Source organism: Elgaria multicarinata, chromosome 8 (assembly GCF_023053635.1).
Source record: "Elgaria multicarinata webbii isolate HBS135686 ecotype San Diego chromosome 8, rElgMul1.1.pri, whole genome shotgun sequence".
Taxonomy (NCBI): domain Eukaryota; kingdom Metazoa; phylum Chordata; class Lepidosauria; order Squamata; family Anguidae; genus Elgaria; species Elgaria multicarinata.
Window position 1 is genome coordinate 16,191,654 of NC_086178.1, and position 17,213 is coordinate 16,208,866.

Here is a 17,213-nt window from a genome sequence, read left to right on the forward strand (position 1 = left end):
AATTAGATTTGCCAAGTGTGTTATTCGGAATTAATGCAGAACAGAAAGATGTGATTCTGTGCAGGTAGCCCAAGAGATTGGGGTAGAGGGGTACAATACTACTTTTGGGGAGTGAGAGTATGAAAAATGAGGATGCTCTCCTTCAATTACACCATGGAGAGTTGGATAGTGAAAAAGGAGGAGGAGGAGAAGGCGGAGGCGGCTTGTTTTGCTTCCATATTATAGCATTTGTATCCCACCCTTTAGCCAAAAAGGTTCCTAAGACGGCTTACAAAGGTATCTCTTAAGACAGTCCCTACCCACAGGTTTACAGCTTTAAAAACAACAAAAAAGAAAAGGGGACTGGGAGCGGGTAGGGAAAGCAAATTTATGCACTAGAGTCTTAAATAATTCTTAAATAATAATCTTAAAAAATAATAATAATCTTAAAAAAGCCTTAAATAATCTGGGCAGAGGTCTCTGGGCTACCCCACAGTTTGGGCACCTCACCCTACCCTCTTTGGTTCAGAGACTCCACTGGTAGCTTCTTGCCCTGCCCAGCCCCAAACTGGAAAACCTGAAACCAGCTCTGCAAATTTTCCAAGTCTAAATGCCTTTGCCCCACGACTGTATCACACAGTGGCTTGACAGCTGGGCTCCTATGCACATTTTCCTAAACATTCTTCACCATCGACATAGTAGGTCCATCAGAGAGCATAGAAGTTGGGCTACCGTAAACATGATCCAGATTCGACAGAGAAATCAGCAGTGGCAGAAATGGATTTATTTATTTATTTCATTTCATTTCTATATCGCCAAACAGCTGAAGCTCTCTTGGCGCTTCTCAAAATGAAATGTAAAACCATGCAATATAAAAACATAGCAAAACATTCTGTAGACACCTAAAAGTCCAAAACAAAATTTAAAAGAAAATGAAAATCCAGCAGCAGTGTAGGATCTAGAAAAGCACCAACACCTAAAAAGCCTGGAAGAATAAAAGGTCTTAACTTGGCGCCAAAAAGACTACAATGTAGGCACCACACAAGTGTTTGGGGAGGGCATTCCACAACTGGAGGGCCACCAGTGAAAAGGCCTTTTCTTAGTAGCCGTGCACTTCCTCTCATTTGGTGGGGGCATCGAGAAGAAGCTCTGTGAAGACCATGTTATGGTCTGGGAAGGCTATATTTCTCGGTAAACTGCCCAGAGACCTTCACCCATGGGGCAGTAGAGAAATGTAATAAATAAATAAAGGATGAGGCTATCCCTCAGCTCTGGAGCATAATACTAGCACTTGATATGGGCCCCCCGAAATGGACTGGAAGCCAGTGCAGATTACAAAGCACTGGTGCAATATGATCCAGTCCCTGTTAACAATCTTGCTGCCATAGTTTGCACCAGCTGACGTTTCTGAATTGATTTCAAAGGCAACCCCATGTATGCTGACTTAAATTGCAGTAATCCAAGCAAGAAGTTTCCAGAGCATGAATAACCGTAGCTAGGCTGTCCCTATCCAGATAGGATCATAGTCGGTACATCAGCCTAAGCTGGTAAAAGGTGCTTCGTGCCACCGAGTCCACCTGTTCCTCTAGTGACATTGCTGGATCCAAAAGCACCTCCAAGCTATGAATCTGATCCTTTCAAAGGACAAGAACAAGTTGACCATCGCTTATTTACACAGACAAACTGCCCACTAACATGACCTCCATCTTATCTGGACTGAGTCACAGTTTATTGGGGGTGGAAAACGATTCTATTTGCCACCATTGCCACCTCAGCAGATTAAAGGCCCGTTTAAATCAGGAGCTCAGCTGCTGTGCTTAGAAACAATGTTATGGACAATGTACTGGGTCCTCACACGGCCGCAGATGGGTGCAATCAACAGAGTGGTGTTTTGTCTTTCCTCCCACCAATACACATGTATGCACAAAGACCAGCAATACCAGAGGTTCAAAATGCTTCTATACAATTTCGATCTTACTTACTCCACAGGTTTGTGAGGATGAATTCCTGGGATGCAACTGGGGAACAGCTTTTGGCTCCCACCTGGTGAAGTGGAACCCTGACAATCAACCAGATGGAAAGGGGATGGGAACTTGGGCTGGAGCAGTCCTGGCTTCAAACCCTTGCTCAGTCATGAAGCTCACTGGGCGATAGCTGCCACATCTCAGCCTAGCTTCTACTATACAACTATTGTGAAGGCAAAATGGAATTCTAAACAAGAGAAAGACCCAGGGCTTTCAACTTTGAAAGCCAGAGAGCATGCTGGCCACGCTGGCTGGGAATTATGGGAGTTGCAGTCCAATACATCTAGAGGATGCCCAGATGGGAATGGCTGCTTTAACCAGTTCTGTAGCAGTGAAAGACAATGCAGCTTCAGCTGCTCTCACTCCCGCTTTCATCCCCAATGCCATCAGCTGGGGGGTGGGGTGAAAACAAGAATTCTGTTTGTGATGGCCATCAGGAATGAACGGAGGGTGGGTGAGGGCTAGTCAAAAGACAATGGCTGAGAAAGTTCCCCCTTACTGGCTCCTAGCCTAGTTTGAGCCAGTCGTTACCATTCTCTATAAATTAGGACTGTCAACCTTAATCCAGTAAAAAGGTGATTGAAGCTTTTCACTGTCTAGCTCCTTCCTATCTCTCCTCTCTCATCTCACACTATTGCCCCGCTCGTGCTCTCCGCTCCTCTGATGCCATGTTTCTCGCCTGCCCAAGGGTCTCTACTTCCCTTGCTCAGCTTCGTCCATTTTCTTCCGCTGCCCCTTACGCCTGGAACGCTCTTCCAGAACACTTGAGAACTACAAGTTCAATCGCAGCTTTTAAAGCTCAGCTAAAAACCTTTCTCTTTCCTAAAGCTTTTAAAACTTGATTTTGCTCTGACTTTATACTGTTAGTTTTACTCTACCCTGTGCCTGTTTGGTGCATTCTCTTCCCCTCCTTTTGTTTTATTAGAATGTAAGCCTATGCGGCAGGGTCTTGCTATTTACTGTTTTACTCTGTACAGCACCATGTACATTGATGGTGCTATATAAATAAATAAATAATAATAATAATAATGATGATCAATTACATTGAAATACTTTTACATATTAGCGAAGCCTCCATAGGAGTGGGTGTTGTTGTTTTTGAGATACTGAGAAAAGTGTGCAATAGCTTACAATTTAATAAAGAAAACCTGCTATTCCTCATTATTAGAAAGAAATACCACCTTTAACCTTGTATCTTTAACCTCCTATTAAAGAAGGAACCCAAATAACTCCCCTCCCCCTAAAAAGGACAGTGCATCTTTTTAACATTTGGTCTTAACAATTGAAATTTGCCTTAACGGACCAAAAATGGTCTTAATCAATTAATCAACTCAAAGTTTAGCTGATTAATCTATTGATTAAACTTGCAACCCTACTATAAATAACATCCCTGTGTTTACCCCAAGCAGCTCTTCCAGGAAGAAAAATTCCTCTCCAGCACAAGCATCTCCTGTATCCATTACATGGTGACCTTTCCTTTCCAAATATACCACCTTAGAGGGAGAGGCCTGGCGTGGGGGCAGGCGGGCGCATCCGTCATGAGTCCCCACATTTTAGGGTAACAAAGAATTGGCTGCAACACAAACGCTAACTGGACACAGGCTGAACTATGTCCTAGTTTAGCCAAGCTTATACAGTAGGGCAGCCACAAATATCTCTTTCTTTCTTTCTTTCTTTCTTTCTTATTTCTCAGCCAGGCAAGCCTGTGTATTCTTCGCATCAGCTCGGAGCACTGCTTCCAAAATGCAACAAGATCTCCCAGCAAAGGAAACATAAAGAAGGCTGTGTCTCAACCACCTAGAGATGCCAAGGAGAAGCTTGTGCCAGACACTTTATCATAGTTCTTAAATGTTCCAATGTTATGTATTTATTATATTTATATCCCACTTTTCTTTTATCATGGAAATCAAAGCGGCTCCATAGGAACATAGGAAACTGCCTCATACTGAGTCAGACCTTTGGTCCATATAGGCCAATATTGTTGGCACTGACTGGCAGCAGTTCTCAAGGGTTTCAGGCAGGATTCTTTCCCTTGCCTACCTGGGGAAGATGGGGATCGAACCTGGGACCTTCTGCATGGAAAACATGTGCTCTATCACACTGAGCTATGGTCCCTCCTGCGGTTCCAATGTGGTCTCCCCTCCAAGCACTGACCAGACCTAGACCCGCTTTGCTTCAACAACTTAGCTGCCTCAGGCACTTTCAGAAGAATATATCTCGGTTCCATGTCAATTTGCTCTGCACAGTACTCTGGGCTGCTTGCTAGATATGTCAATGCCAGACTTTCCTATCTTCAAGGAATACCTTCCACACTGAGCCATCTGATGAAGAATCTCGACAGTTTTGCTATGGTCTACTACCGTATTTCTTCGATTGTAAGACGCCATCGATTGTAAGACGCACACTAATTTCAGTACCACCAACAGAAAAAAACCCCTAAGACACACCTGCGATTCTAAGACGCACCCCATTTTTAGAGATGTTTATATAGGGGAAAAAGTGTGTCTTAGAATCGAAGAAATAGGGTATTCATCTCTCAGCAAAAAAGTATTCCTTTCCTGCAGGGCTAATAGCAGCTGCAACAGGGCAATTTAGGGTATTTCCAAGATGGAGGATTTTTTTTAGCCCGATAAATAAAAAAGCACTGAGCAATTATTTTGCCTTTCCCTCCTGAAATGATACTTTCTGGTAAGAAAAAAGACAGAAGCAGCACTGGAAAAACATGGGAGGGTTACGAATGGAAGACGACATCTGGACCTCCAGCAAAATTCCATGACTGAGGCAGGGCAATTGCACAGTAAAAGCCTCACCTGGAAACACCTTAGAGATGGTATGGGGAGTGAAATGGCCAACCCCCATCCCTCTTTGCCACTACTCTATTCAAAGTTGGTGCTCAGATTTAAAAGAAAAGGACACAAAAGTGTCAACCAGGGATCTTCCATATCGTGTGCTGTTTGGACCTGAGAGTGAATTCTAGAAGACCTCCCCATAAGAGTGTACATTGTAAGAAAGGACTGTCTTGTCTGATAATACTGACTTTCTCACTGAAAAACTCTTGTTAAGCATTTCAAGGAATGCTAAGTTACATTGGAAAAGTCAGTAAAAATGTTCAGCTATGCTCTGGCCTTGTTTGGACACACATACATAAGCTTCAGTTTTGTGCACTCCCAACCTCCTCCAGTCTCCTCTTCAGGCCTGGTTGTGAGAAGATCAGAAGATCCCACTTCCATTTTTAACTAATTGTAGTTTATAGCATTATGCCCAATTCCAGATAACCTGTGGTTAGTGCTAATTATAGTTTATTGAAACAAGCCAACTTTAAATTGGGGTTTAGGTTTCGATAAACCATAGTTAAGATTAATCACAATCACATAAGAATATAAGAAGAGCCATACTGGATCAGACCAAGCGTCCATCTAGTCCACCATTCTGTTCACACAGTAGCCAACCAGCTGTCGATGGGAAATCCACAAGAAGAACATGAATGCAACACCTTCCCACCCATGTTCCCCAACAAATGCTGTTCATAAGCATACTGCGTCTGAATTTAGGGTTCAGATGCAATGTAAACTGTGATTAATTGAAAATGGAAGCAGAAAATGGAAGCAGAAGTGTCCTATTCTCCTCTTTGTCGACGTGCCAGAAAAGGGGGTGGGTGGGAGGGTGGAGATGCATGAATCCAAGGCTCATTCACATAACACTAAACAATAGTTTAGTGATATGTCTGTATGAGGCCACGTGAGTCGCACGTAATGACAACCCTAAGTATGGCTTGTTGCCTTACCCAGAGTTTACCTATGAATTGTTTGCACAAAGCACAGGTTGGTTGTTGTTTTCAATTGCTGACTTGTTTCTTTTCCTCCTCCTTCACCCTCTACCTCTCTATATCCCAAATGCCTTTGTGGGGTGCTGTAGTACTACCATGTAGAGCTGGCAGCTTTGTATTACCACTCTTCCCTTTGTAGCATGGCAAAACAACCCATAGTTCTGGGTATGCATGCCAAAACAACCCAGAGTTCACAACCCAACAACAAACCATGGGTTCTCTTCCTGGGTTGTTTGCAGTTAACAGTCCATAGCTGACCAATAGTTCTAGGTCTGCACATAACAACAACCACCACCCAGGATTCGACAATCCATACTCAACCCATGCTCTGGGTTGCCATTACGTATGAATTCTGTTCTCTGTGTTTAGCATGATATACACCTGACAACAAGAGGGAAGGAGTTACCCATATTGGTTTAAAACCTGATCAAAATGCAATGTCTGAACCCCTGAATTAGGGCCACATGAAGGCATCCTACCAAGGCCTTCCCAAGCATCTTTTCTTACTGCTGTGCATGGATTACAGTGACAGTCAATCGGAACTCTTCATGAGGAAGACTGAAGGCAGAGACACCCTCACCAACCCTCAAGTGCTTCCACAAAGGAGTCCCACTTCAGCCTTTTGCAGAATGCAATGTTTCACAATGGCTTCAATTTTCCTGGAGACAATAATGTTGCTAAAACATCCCAGCTAAAGTCCTTTACACCTGATCCCCTTTCTCAAGGCACCTCTTCTACCTAGTTGTCAGGCTGAACATGCTGGGTCAAATACCTTGTGTTCTTCTTTCATCACCTGTTCGATGAGATCAGATTTCGTTGGCGGTTTAGAGTATTGGCCTGAAAGGAGGCCATGTCCCAATTTAGCCCTGTAGTAGAGGGTGAAGGGGGTGGGGAAAAAGAGAGAAAACAGACAAAACATTTCCCACCAGGTTTAGAGATGGGAAAAACAGCAGGAGGTTAAAAGTAATGTTAGAGCGTCCTGCCTGTTCCCACACATTCCACATTTCGCATCACCACTGCTCCAAATACGTTTCTCCTTCCACCCTTGACATCCTTATTTTGGGCAATATCTGTTTAAGATATCATAACATTAGCTCTATGGGCGACAAACAAACATAAAACTATGATTATTATCAATAATAATTGGAACACTGAGATGCAGGTCTATGGCAGGTTCCTGAGCTCAGGTTCTCCTAATTAATCTCTACATCCTTATTTATAAATTATTATCCTTAAAACTATTTATTTATTTATTTATTTATTACATTTCTATACCGTCCAATAGCCGGAGCTCTCTGGGCGGTTCACAAAACTAAGAATACTAAGTATCTTTAATAACAAGTGGGACAGGCAACTTTCTTAGATCAGGGGTGGACAATCTGTGGCCCGCAGCCTAATTTCAAAAGCCCCCTGCAAGAGATCAGTTCAGACTCTGGCAAGAATGATCCCTTCTTTTCCTGACAGCCTGCTGGGCAGGGAAGAAGTGAGGGCAGCACAGCGAGAGACAGAAAATGGGGCAGGCATGCAGAGAGAGAAAAGTTCTGTCCACTTTACGATCTGGCCCTGTGCACCACCAGCATGCCACCTCTGATAGAAAAAAAAAGTGGTTTCCCTACCGCTGCTTTAGATGCTTCTAAAAAAAACCACCTCGGAAACAGCCCTCTAAACAGAGAATTGTGTGTAGTTTATCACTGACAAAACCTATATTGAAATAAGCTCTGCATTTGCATTTACACAGCAATTGCCACACACTATACCGGAGCGAGGTGCCACGCTATGAGAAGCACAAATCCCAGGAAAGTGCCTCATCATGCCATTTTATTTCTCAGGAAGCCAACCCAAGGATGCTAAGAAATAAATGATCTCTGACCAGAAATGACTAAAAACGTCCTGAAACCACGCAGATGGAGAAGACTTGCATTGCCAAAGCTCGAGCTGACATATTAAAAGAAATGCAAACCGATCAAGCTCAGCAGAAACTCAGAGAATGGCAAACCAAAATTACAATGGATCACGATGGCTATGTACTACTTTCAGGATCAGAGGCAGCAAAAGGCTCTGAATACCAGTTGCTGAAGAACAACAGCAGAAGAAGCCTATCGGCCTTCTGTGCTGCTGTGGGCTTCCCATAGGCATCTAGCTGGCCACCGTGGGGAATGGTTGCCCATTAATCTGATCTAAAAGGGCTATTCATAGGTTTCAGTTGACTTACTGACCTAATAACAAGATTGGCTAATCATCGACCACTACAATTTGACATGAAAAACCAGCTAATGTGTTCCTGACGTGCCACTCCTTGGCCTTCCCACATTCTGCCTTGTTATTTTATCTCGGTTTTCTCCAAATGTATTTTTGTGTCACCCCTATGACTCTGTCGGTAGATTGGCTCTGCTCCCTTAACATCTTATCAACTTATTTATTTATTTGATTGATTTGTACTCTGCCTGTCTATCAAGAAAAATGACACTCAAGGTGGCTTATAATCATAAATAAAACTTGACTTAAACAATAAAAATGCACTAAAAGACAAGGATAACAGAATAAAAACAGCATCGTGTATATGCCAAAAGCCTGTTTGAATAAAGGGGTCTTTAACTGCCAGCAGAAGGAGAGAGAGTGAAACTAGTCTCCCTTAGCAGAGAGCTCCCAAATGCTGGGAGTGGCCACTGAGAAGCCCACCACCATCACTCTTGTCACCACCAAATGCACCTCTGAATGCGATGGTACTGAAAGAAGGGCCTCTCCTGAAGATCTTAAGGACCAGGAAGGCTTGATCCCAAGCCATATAGGACTTTATAGGTCTTATCCAGCACTGTGAATTCTGCCCAGAAACAGCTGCTATAACGAGGGAGTTGTGTGCTCCCTGTAATCAACCCTGATCAAGTCTGGCCATAGCATTCTGGACCAGATGATGTTTCTGAACAGTTTTTGAAGGCAGACACTGATAGAGCATGTTCAAACAGGATGTAACTAAGGTATGCATGGCCGTGGACAGATGAAACATCTTTAGGAATGTTTTATTTGTATATTTTATTTGTATATTTTGTACAGCACCAAGTACATTGTTGGTGCTATATAAATAAATAAATAAATAAATAAATAAATAAATAAATAAATGGAGTGGGTGCAGTTGGCTCACTAGCCTCAGCTGCACAACACCTGGGCATTCAAGTTCAGGGCTGAGTCCAGGAGTACACCAAAATTGCAAGCTTGTCTTCAGGGAGAGGGTAACCCCATCTAGCACAGGGTGAATCCCTATTTCCTGATCTGCCTTTTAACTAACCAGGAGCACCTCTGTCTTGTCTGGATTTAGCTTCAATTTGTTTACCCTCATCCAGTCCATTAATGACGTCAGACATCAATTTAGAACCAGAACAGCTTCCTTGGATTTAGGTGGAAAGGAGAGATAGGGTTGGGTGTCATCCGCATATTGGTGGAACTGAATTGCAAAACTCCAGAGGATCTCTCCTACCAGTTTTGTGGGAATGTTGAATAGCTTGGGGGTAAGATGGAACCCTGGGAGGCAACACAGGCAAATGGCCATTCATACAGCAATCTCCCAGCAGCACTTTATAAAATTGGCATTCCAAAATTACCAAAGCCACCATGTAACAGTGCCTTCTCAGAAAGACACCCCAGAAGGATAGCATGGTTGATGGTGTTGAAAGCTGCCGTGAGGTCCAGCAGAACTAATACAGACACACTCAACCTGTCTAGTTCCCAGCGTAGACCATCCACCAAAGTTACCAAAGCAATCTTTGTCCTATAACCAGGCTTGAAGCCAGATTGAAATGGATCTAGAATAGATAATCCATGTTATCAGGAAATCGCTGGAGCTGAGAAGCCGCCACATGCCCAAGAACAGAATATTGGAGACCAGCTGGAAATTATCCAATATAGTGGCGACCAGGGAGGGATTTTGAACAAAGTTCTTACCACTGCCTTTTTTTAGGCAAGACATAATCACATCAAGCTGTGAAGAGTTATTCACCACTACCTTTACCCACTCAGCCAGTCACCTCTCCCTGGGCTGCTTTTATAAGCCAAGAAGGGCAAGAGTCTAACACACAAGTGGTAGGTCTCACCTCTCTGAGGATGCTGTTCACGTTCTCAGGGTGCACAAATGGAAAAGTATCCATTACAACTGGACAAGCAGGGGGCAAGGTTACATCCACCACACCTGTATCAGCAATGGCATCCAAGTTGGCACAGATATAATCTATTTTATCTTCAAAGCTTTATACAGATTGATGACAACAGACTAATGAGGGACTAATGAAGGACCGAGGGGACAGGAGCAGGCAGAAGTAACATCGGGGCCTGCTCCTGCTGGACTCTTCCCCCCCCCACAGGGCAAACTGCCATCTTGGCCCTGTGGGGAAGAAGAAGGACCGAGGGGACAGGAGCAGGCAGAAGTAACATCGGGGCCTGATCCTGCTGGACTCTTCCCCCCCCCCACAGGGCAAACTGCCATCTTGGCCCTGTGGGGAAGAAGAAGGACCGAGGGGACAGGAGCAGGCAGAAGTAACATCGGGGCCTGCTCCTGCTGGACTCTTCCCCCCCCCACAGGGCAAACTGCCATCTTGGCCCTGTGGGGAAGAAGAAGGACCAAGGGGACAGGAGCAGGCAGAAGTAACATCGGGGCCTGCTCCTGCTGGACTCTTCCCCCCCCCACAGGGCAAACTGCCATCTTAGCCCTGTGGGGAAGAAGAAGGACCGAGGGGACAGGAGCAGGCAGAAGTAACATCGGGGCCTGCTCCTGCTGGACTTTCTCTCTCTCTCTCTTTCTTTCTCTCTCCTCCCTCCCTCCCTCCTTGACTCCTTTTCCTTGTGTGTCATGTCTTTATTAGATTGTAAGCCTGAGGGCAGGGACTGTCTTTTTTGCTAAGTGTAAGCCGCTCTGAGAGCCTTTTTTGGCTGAGGAGCGGGGTATAAGTATGATAAATAAATAATAAATAAATAAAATAATGGTGGCCCACCTTTCTCTTCTCACAGGCCAGAGTGCAACAGGCCTCTGGCTACCCAAGATAGCTCAGCTGGGCAACCCTGTGAACATGTAATAATGGTGGTGAAGTACAATTTCTTCACTGCCCTCCCTGCCTTGGAGCAGGCTTGAAAACCTCACAAGTCAAAAGAACCTTTGTTCTTTTATTGGTTTTTTTCATGAGACCAGTTCCCTTCACCCTTGACCCATTCAAAAATCTAGTCAAATTTAGATTTATTGCCCAGGCATTACATTACAATGATCAGATCAAACACAATAAAATACAACCAAATGTTTTCAAACTTGATCGGTGATTCCAAATATGAATAAAATCAAAATCACACTACAATTATCAGCATAGCAACAATAAGCCAGAATTCTAAGCCACGCTGCAACCATGGCTTATGATTCTGGCCTGTCAGGGGAAAGATAAGACAGAGTAGCCAGTTTGCACATCATGGTAAGCAAATCATGGATTGAAGGTCCTTGGCTTATACATGAGGCTGTCTTTGAAGATGGTCCAGAAACTTCAGCTAGTGCAAAATATGGCTGCAAAAATTCTAAACGCTAACAGGCACTATGGTAATATTACACCAGTCCTCTCACACCTACACTGTTTCCCAATTCCTTTCCAGGTCCAATTCAAAGTGCTGGTTTTGACTTATAAAACTCTACACTGCATGGGAACTTGATGCCTGGTGGAACAGTTCCTCCCATACACACCTGCCCATAATTTAAGGTCATCCACAGAAGCCTTCCTTCAAGTGCCGTCTCATTCTGATGCTCAGAGGGGGACAACCAGAGAGAGGGCTTTTTCAGTGGTGGCCTCCCAACTCTGGAATGCTCTCCCAAAACAAGCTCGCCTGCTATCTTTTCTGTGCCAGGCTAAGACTTTCCTGTTCCCCCAGGCCTTTTAAATCTTTTAAAGTTTTCTTAAACATTTTAGACTATTTGTGTTTTATCATCTCAGTGCCTGCAATGTGGTTTTACCTCTTTTATTTATTTATTTATTTGTTTGTTTGTTTGTTTGTTTCTATACCGCCCCGCAGCTGAAGCTCTCTGGGAAGTTCATGTGAATTTATTAGGCGGCTGGAATCTTGCTACCAAACTAATTTCAAAAAGGAAATTTATAATTTAATGAGAAGGTAAGAAGGAAAGTTGCTCATTTCCCCCATATCCAAACCAAAAGAGACAACCATTTTTTTGTCTCGGTGCATCATAAAGGCTACAAAAAAGCAAATAAGTCAGGGAAATCTGCTTAATACAAATTGGCCACTTACATCTGTGTGTTGAAGTCTTGTGTAGGGTCCAGAGGGGAGTAGTCAAATATTCTTGGAAGGCTTCCCACATACCTATCCAGACAACGTCAGGGAAGGGCGAGGGAAGAGAAGAGACATTCAAAGATTACGGAATGCTTTATGTTAAGAGTCTTGGGACTCCACCAATTACATCTCAGAGTTCATACAAGTCAGTTCCCTCTCGCAGATGGCAGAACCAATACGAGACCAGCAGTCTGCACGGGTCAGGTGAACCCAGAGCTTGACCTTGACCAGGCTTTGAGGAAGCAGCTTTTCTGTAATGAGCAAAGCAGAGCAGAATGCTGTCCTCATGCTTGCTCTATTGTTGAACAAGTCTCTCTACTCTGATGTAAGAGGACTAGTCAGATTAGGAGGCTTTGTTCACATTTTAACTTTCCTCCTGAAAAAGAACTTGTTTGAAGTAGGAAATTTGGAACCCACTGGGAATCTAATTCCAGTTAATGACTTTCTGAACCTTGTGGTTTGCTTTTTGCCTCTTCCTGCTGTATGGTGCAGTCCTTCTGTCTGTCTGCAGTCAAGTATGGTTAGACCGCAAATCAAAAGTAAAGAGCAGCACTGTATGACACTTCATAGGGCCTTCAAAGTGCATAGGGCTTTCAAAGTCCTAAAGGCTTAGGGCTGGGTTAATCAGTGGGCCATATGCTCCCATATAGACCTGCCCAGAAATTATGTTTAACTTGAGAGGCCTTGCTCTTGGTACCATCTCAAGATATCTACTGCAAGAGCACAGTGCAGTGCCAAGCTCTGGTATGATACCCTAGTCAAAATCCATTAGGCTCCATCTCTGTGACTTCTCCATCCCAAATGGAAGATACTTTTGATTCAATAGGCTTTTAATGTATAACCACATTTAGTGGCAACTGCAGCTAGCTTTTAATTAGTTAATTAGGAGACAGCTTGATGCACGCCTGCTGTGAAAAAGGCAAATTCCATGTAATGCAGAATTTGGAAAAGAATATGAAATGAAACTGCCAATATCATACTGCCCTTATACAAATCTATAGCAAAGCCACACTCGGAATACTGTGTACGGTTCTGGTCATCACACCCAAAAACGGATATTGTAGACTCAGAAAAATTGCAGAGGACAGCAACTGAAATGATCAAGGGGATGAAGCAACTCCGGTTTGAGGAAAGGTTACAACATCTGGGATTGTTTAAGTTAGAAATATAGTGAATAAAGGTGGACATGGTTGAGAAGTATAAGATTATGCATGGTGTAGAGGAAGTGGGTCGGGAAACATTTTCTCCTGCTCACATGATACTAGAAGCCAGGGTCATCCCATAAAGCTGATTGGTGGAAGATCCAGGACAGATATAAGGAAGTACTTTTCCACACAGCGCATGATCAAACTATGGACTTGGCTGCCACCACAAGATATAGTTAAGGCCAACAATTTGGATGGCTTCAAAGAAGGATCGGATGAATGCCTATGTACACCAGTTGCTGGGGAACATAACCGGAAGGGTGCTGTTGCACTTATCTCCAAGTTGTTGGTTTCCATGGGCAGCTGATTGGCCACTGTGTGAACAGAAGGCTAGATGAGATGGACCCTTGGTCTGAACCAGCACAGCACTTCTTACATTCTCACCTCGTTTCAGTTCTGTGTTGCTGCTGGCTTTATTATATAACAATCTGTCTTATTAATTGTATTTTTATAATTCCTATTGTACTGTTAATATCCTTCTATTCCAAGGCATCCGGGGTACAGTAATAAAAGAGCAACATATAAATAATAAATTATTATTGTTTATTATGGGTTCTCAAATAGTGGGACTCCCAGAGGGGATGGATAGTATGAGAAGCAAACTAGGGCTCCTGGTAGACAGCTGGGGATGTTCTTTCAATCCATCTCAGCCCAGCTGGAGGATGGAGCTGGTCAGTTCTTGGACCCAGTTGCCAGACAAGAAAGTGCAGATGACAGTGGGAAGGGGCTAAAATAAATCTTTTCATATCCATCCACTCTGGACAAGTGATTCTCAGGGGATTCACACTGCTGTGTACAGACAAGCTCAATGTACATGCCCACTGAACAGATGGCTGGCAAAGAGTTGCCAGCGGGAGAGGAGGAAATGTCACTGGAAAGTAGAGTCACTTCTTTTGAAGTCATGCTCACTTAAAATATATATATAAGAAAATGCTGCTTGAACATGTGCCTATTAGGGTCACTGCGACGCCACCACCTCTCATACAAGGCTTTGATGCGCACACCTCCTTCAGGCTAAGCACCACCACTTAAATACCTGAGGAAGGGGTAAAAAGAAAAGTATAACCTTTCCCTTATAGCAGAGGGAAAAGGTAAGGAGATTTGGAAAAGGCTTTTCAGTGAATATAGCAGGCTGAAGGTTTAATGTAATGTGTTTATTTATGAACCAATAGAGCAGGAGACACAGCCAAACTGAAACATGGTTTTATGGTAGCAAACTAAAGAAAATGTTTCTTGTTGTTTACAGTTCTTAGTTCCTTCAAATTCTATTCCAATCCTGCCTATTCTTAAGAATACTGGTAAAAACAAATCTAATAATAACAATCCTTAGTCCCTATGATCTTATTTTCACTCACTCCTCACGCAACTCCTGACAAGAAATCACAGCTAAACACATCTACCCTCCAAACCCAATCACCAACCGAACACCTCAGACCACTCAGCTCCCCCATATATAGACTCCTCCCCCTTTCCACAGCATCACCAGCCACACTCACCCAGTCCAACATTCCGTACTCTCTAGACATACTCACCCAGAATAGAAGGGAATAGAAATGTGGGTAAAGCCACAGTCACCTTCATACATTATGCTTTTAGATGTACACCAAAAAAGTGTAAAGTGAGAACACAACAAATACATCTTTGCCAACAGACAGGAAAACTCATTAGGGAGTCCCCAATTAACTGCAGCTCCCTGCTGGGCACAAACTCAATGCGTCTGCCGCTGTGTAATGTGTGAACTACCCCTTAGTATTACACCTTTTTTTAAAAAAAGAAAGCAAATTAAATACTACTCGTAATTAGGAGTATAGTGACTTGAATACCAGTTTTCCCTCATGCACGCAAGCAACTATAAAGTACATTTAAGCAAGGGTGTTGCAGGGATTTAGGGGCTGTAAAACATTCCTGGAACAACTTACGCTCGCTGGAATTCAGGGATGCTGAAAATGGCCTGCAGGACGGTGCTGACATAGGAACTGTTCCCCAGGTTTTTCATGCCAGTGTATCCTGGACCATACATTGGCTTTAGCTTCATGCCAGATTCCTGGATCACTTCCCACTCAGAGACTCTGGGTTTGATATCGTTATCTCTCAGGCCGTTCTCTATCTAAATGCAAGAGAGGCTTTTAAGAAGCAGCAGTTCACAAAGGCACATTCTAAGAACTTCCAGAGGATGGGCATTTAAAAAGGAAAAAAAGGAGAGAGGAAATCTCGTCTGATCATGAAAATAACATTCCCATATGAAAGTATACCCCTCAGCATAAAAAAATAGCTCACTTTCTATTTGCTGAGATATAAATGTGATCATGTCTCCCCCTGGTGAACTATTCAAGCAACTGTAACCAACAAATAGTGTTCACAGTTTAAATCACACTTTATAGCTGTAGCACAGGAACGGGTAATTCTTACATACTTGGTGGGAAAATGTCCAAATCAGTACAAATTACATCTGGCCCTACGCACCCTGCCCTTAGCCTCACCTCCTGCTGGAATGCATCCTCTGAGACTGTTCCCAAATTGCAATTTGGGCCCAGGGCCCAAAAAGCTTTGACACTTCTGCCCTAGTAAATGTGTCTTATGGTACCTGGCTTTTTACCTGCCAGTAACTAATAGCAGAGGGGGGATTTAAATCTGGAGGGGGGGCGATTTAGGAGGAAAGGATTAAACATCCCCTTTTAGGAGGAACTACAGCTGTTTTTAAGCCAAGAAAAAGATGCCCAGCCTCAATGATAGTTATTACAATTATCAGAACTAGAACAATATTGGTGATATACCATCTGATAAGCGATTGCTTTGTATGTTGATGCACTTCTAGTTAGAGGTTTTGATTCTTCCTACATGTTGTCCCTGTCTTTCTGTGATTACCTTAGTGATGAACTGGTGTTCACATTTCCCACAAGTGCAGACAAATGGGGAGATCAAGGGACAGAAAAACTGCAAAAGGAGAGCATATCAACCCCTCAAACAAAAATGTTTACTATTTTTCATTGTTGTAAACCGCCCAGAGAGCTTCGGCTGTGGGGCGGTATATAAATGTAATAAAATAAATAAATAAATAAATAAATAAATAAATATGTAGTTGAGTGGATATCCTTTGAACAGCCAAGTTTCAAAGCACTGTATAACGACTCCCATGTGCAGAAGAGGGCTTTGGAGTTGTGCTTCTCATAATGCAGCCTGCCATGCCACAGAGAAATCTCCTGGGTCCCTGGCCGACGGCTGGTTGGCCACTGTGTGAACACAGTGCTGGATTAGATGGGCCCTTGGTCTGATCCAGCATGACACTTATGTTCTTACGTTCCTTTTGAAATGGAGGGTAGCTTCAAGAGCACTTCGTAATATGGCACAGGGATTTACTGTTCAAAGTATTATTATTATTATTATTATTTTTAAAAAACTAAACCAAAACTCTGCGTAAACTTAAGCCCTTTGGTGTTCCTGAAGGAGTTCTTTGGATCCTGCCTACAATATTCTATCAACATTATGTCTCCTGCTTCTGTACATAAAACCACCTCACAGCCATATTCAGATATAGCTCTGCCACGTGGCTTATGCTTTTGAGTGTGTTCTTTAATATATACTTGCTTTAATATATACTTAATATATACTCCCGCCGTGAACAAGCGGGAGCAAGAGAGCATGCTGGTTCTTGACTGACCGCTCCTACCCATGTTTTATTCTTAGTTTACCGGTTTGGGTTGTTCCTCCTCCAACAACATCCAATTCCAGGTTTAGATGTCATGATAGCATAACCTAGGCATGAAGCGTATCTAGATTGTTTAACTTAGCAGGAGCAGGCAGGAGCCAGCACGCTCGCTCACTCCTGCTTAATTACCAACATCCCATGGTGCTGGTTGACAAACCATGGGTTGT

General features: G+C 43.3%; 1 protein-coding gene across 1 annotated transcript in view; it reads right to left on the bottom strand.

Annotated features, from left to right (window-relative positions):
* USP13 (ubiquitin specific peptidase 13) overlaps positions 1–17,213 on the bottom strand; it is a 115,229-nt gene that overhangs the window by 24,102 nt on the left and 73,914 nt on the right. Inside the window, exons 8-10 of the mRNA XM_063131937.1 lie at positions 15,260–15,447; positions 12,094–12,165; positions 6,602–6,695 (exon numbers count right to left, since the gene is read on the bottom strand). Of these exons, the coding sequence (XP_062988007.1) occupies positions 6,602–6,695; positions 12,094–12,165; positions 15,260–15,447 (354 nt within the window). The remainder of the gene's footprint in view (positions 1–6,601; positions 6,696–12,093; positions 12,166–15,259; positions 15,448–17,213) is intronic.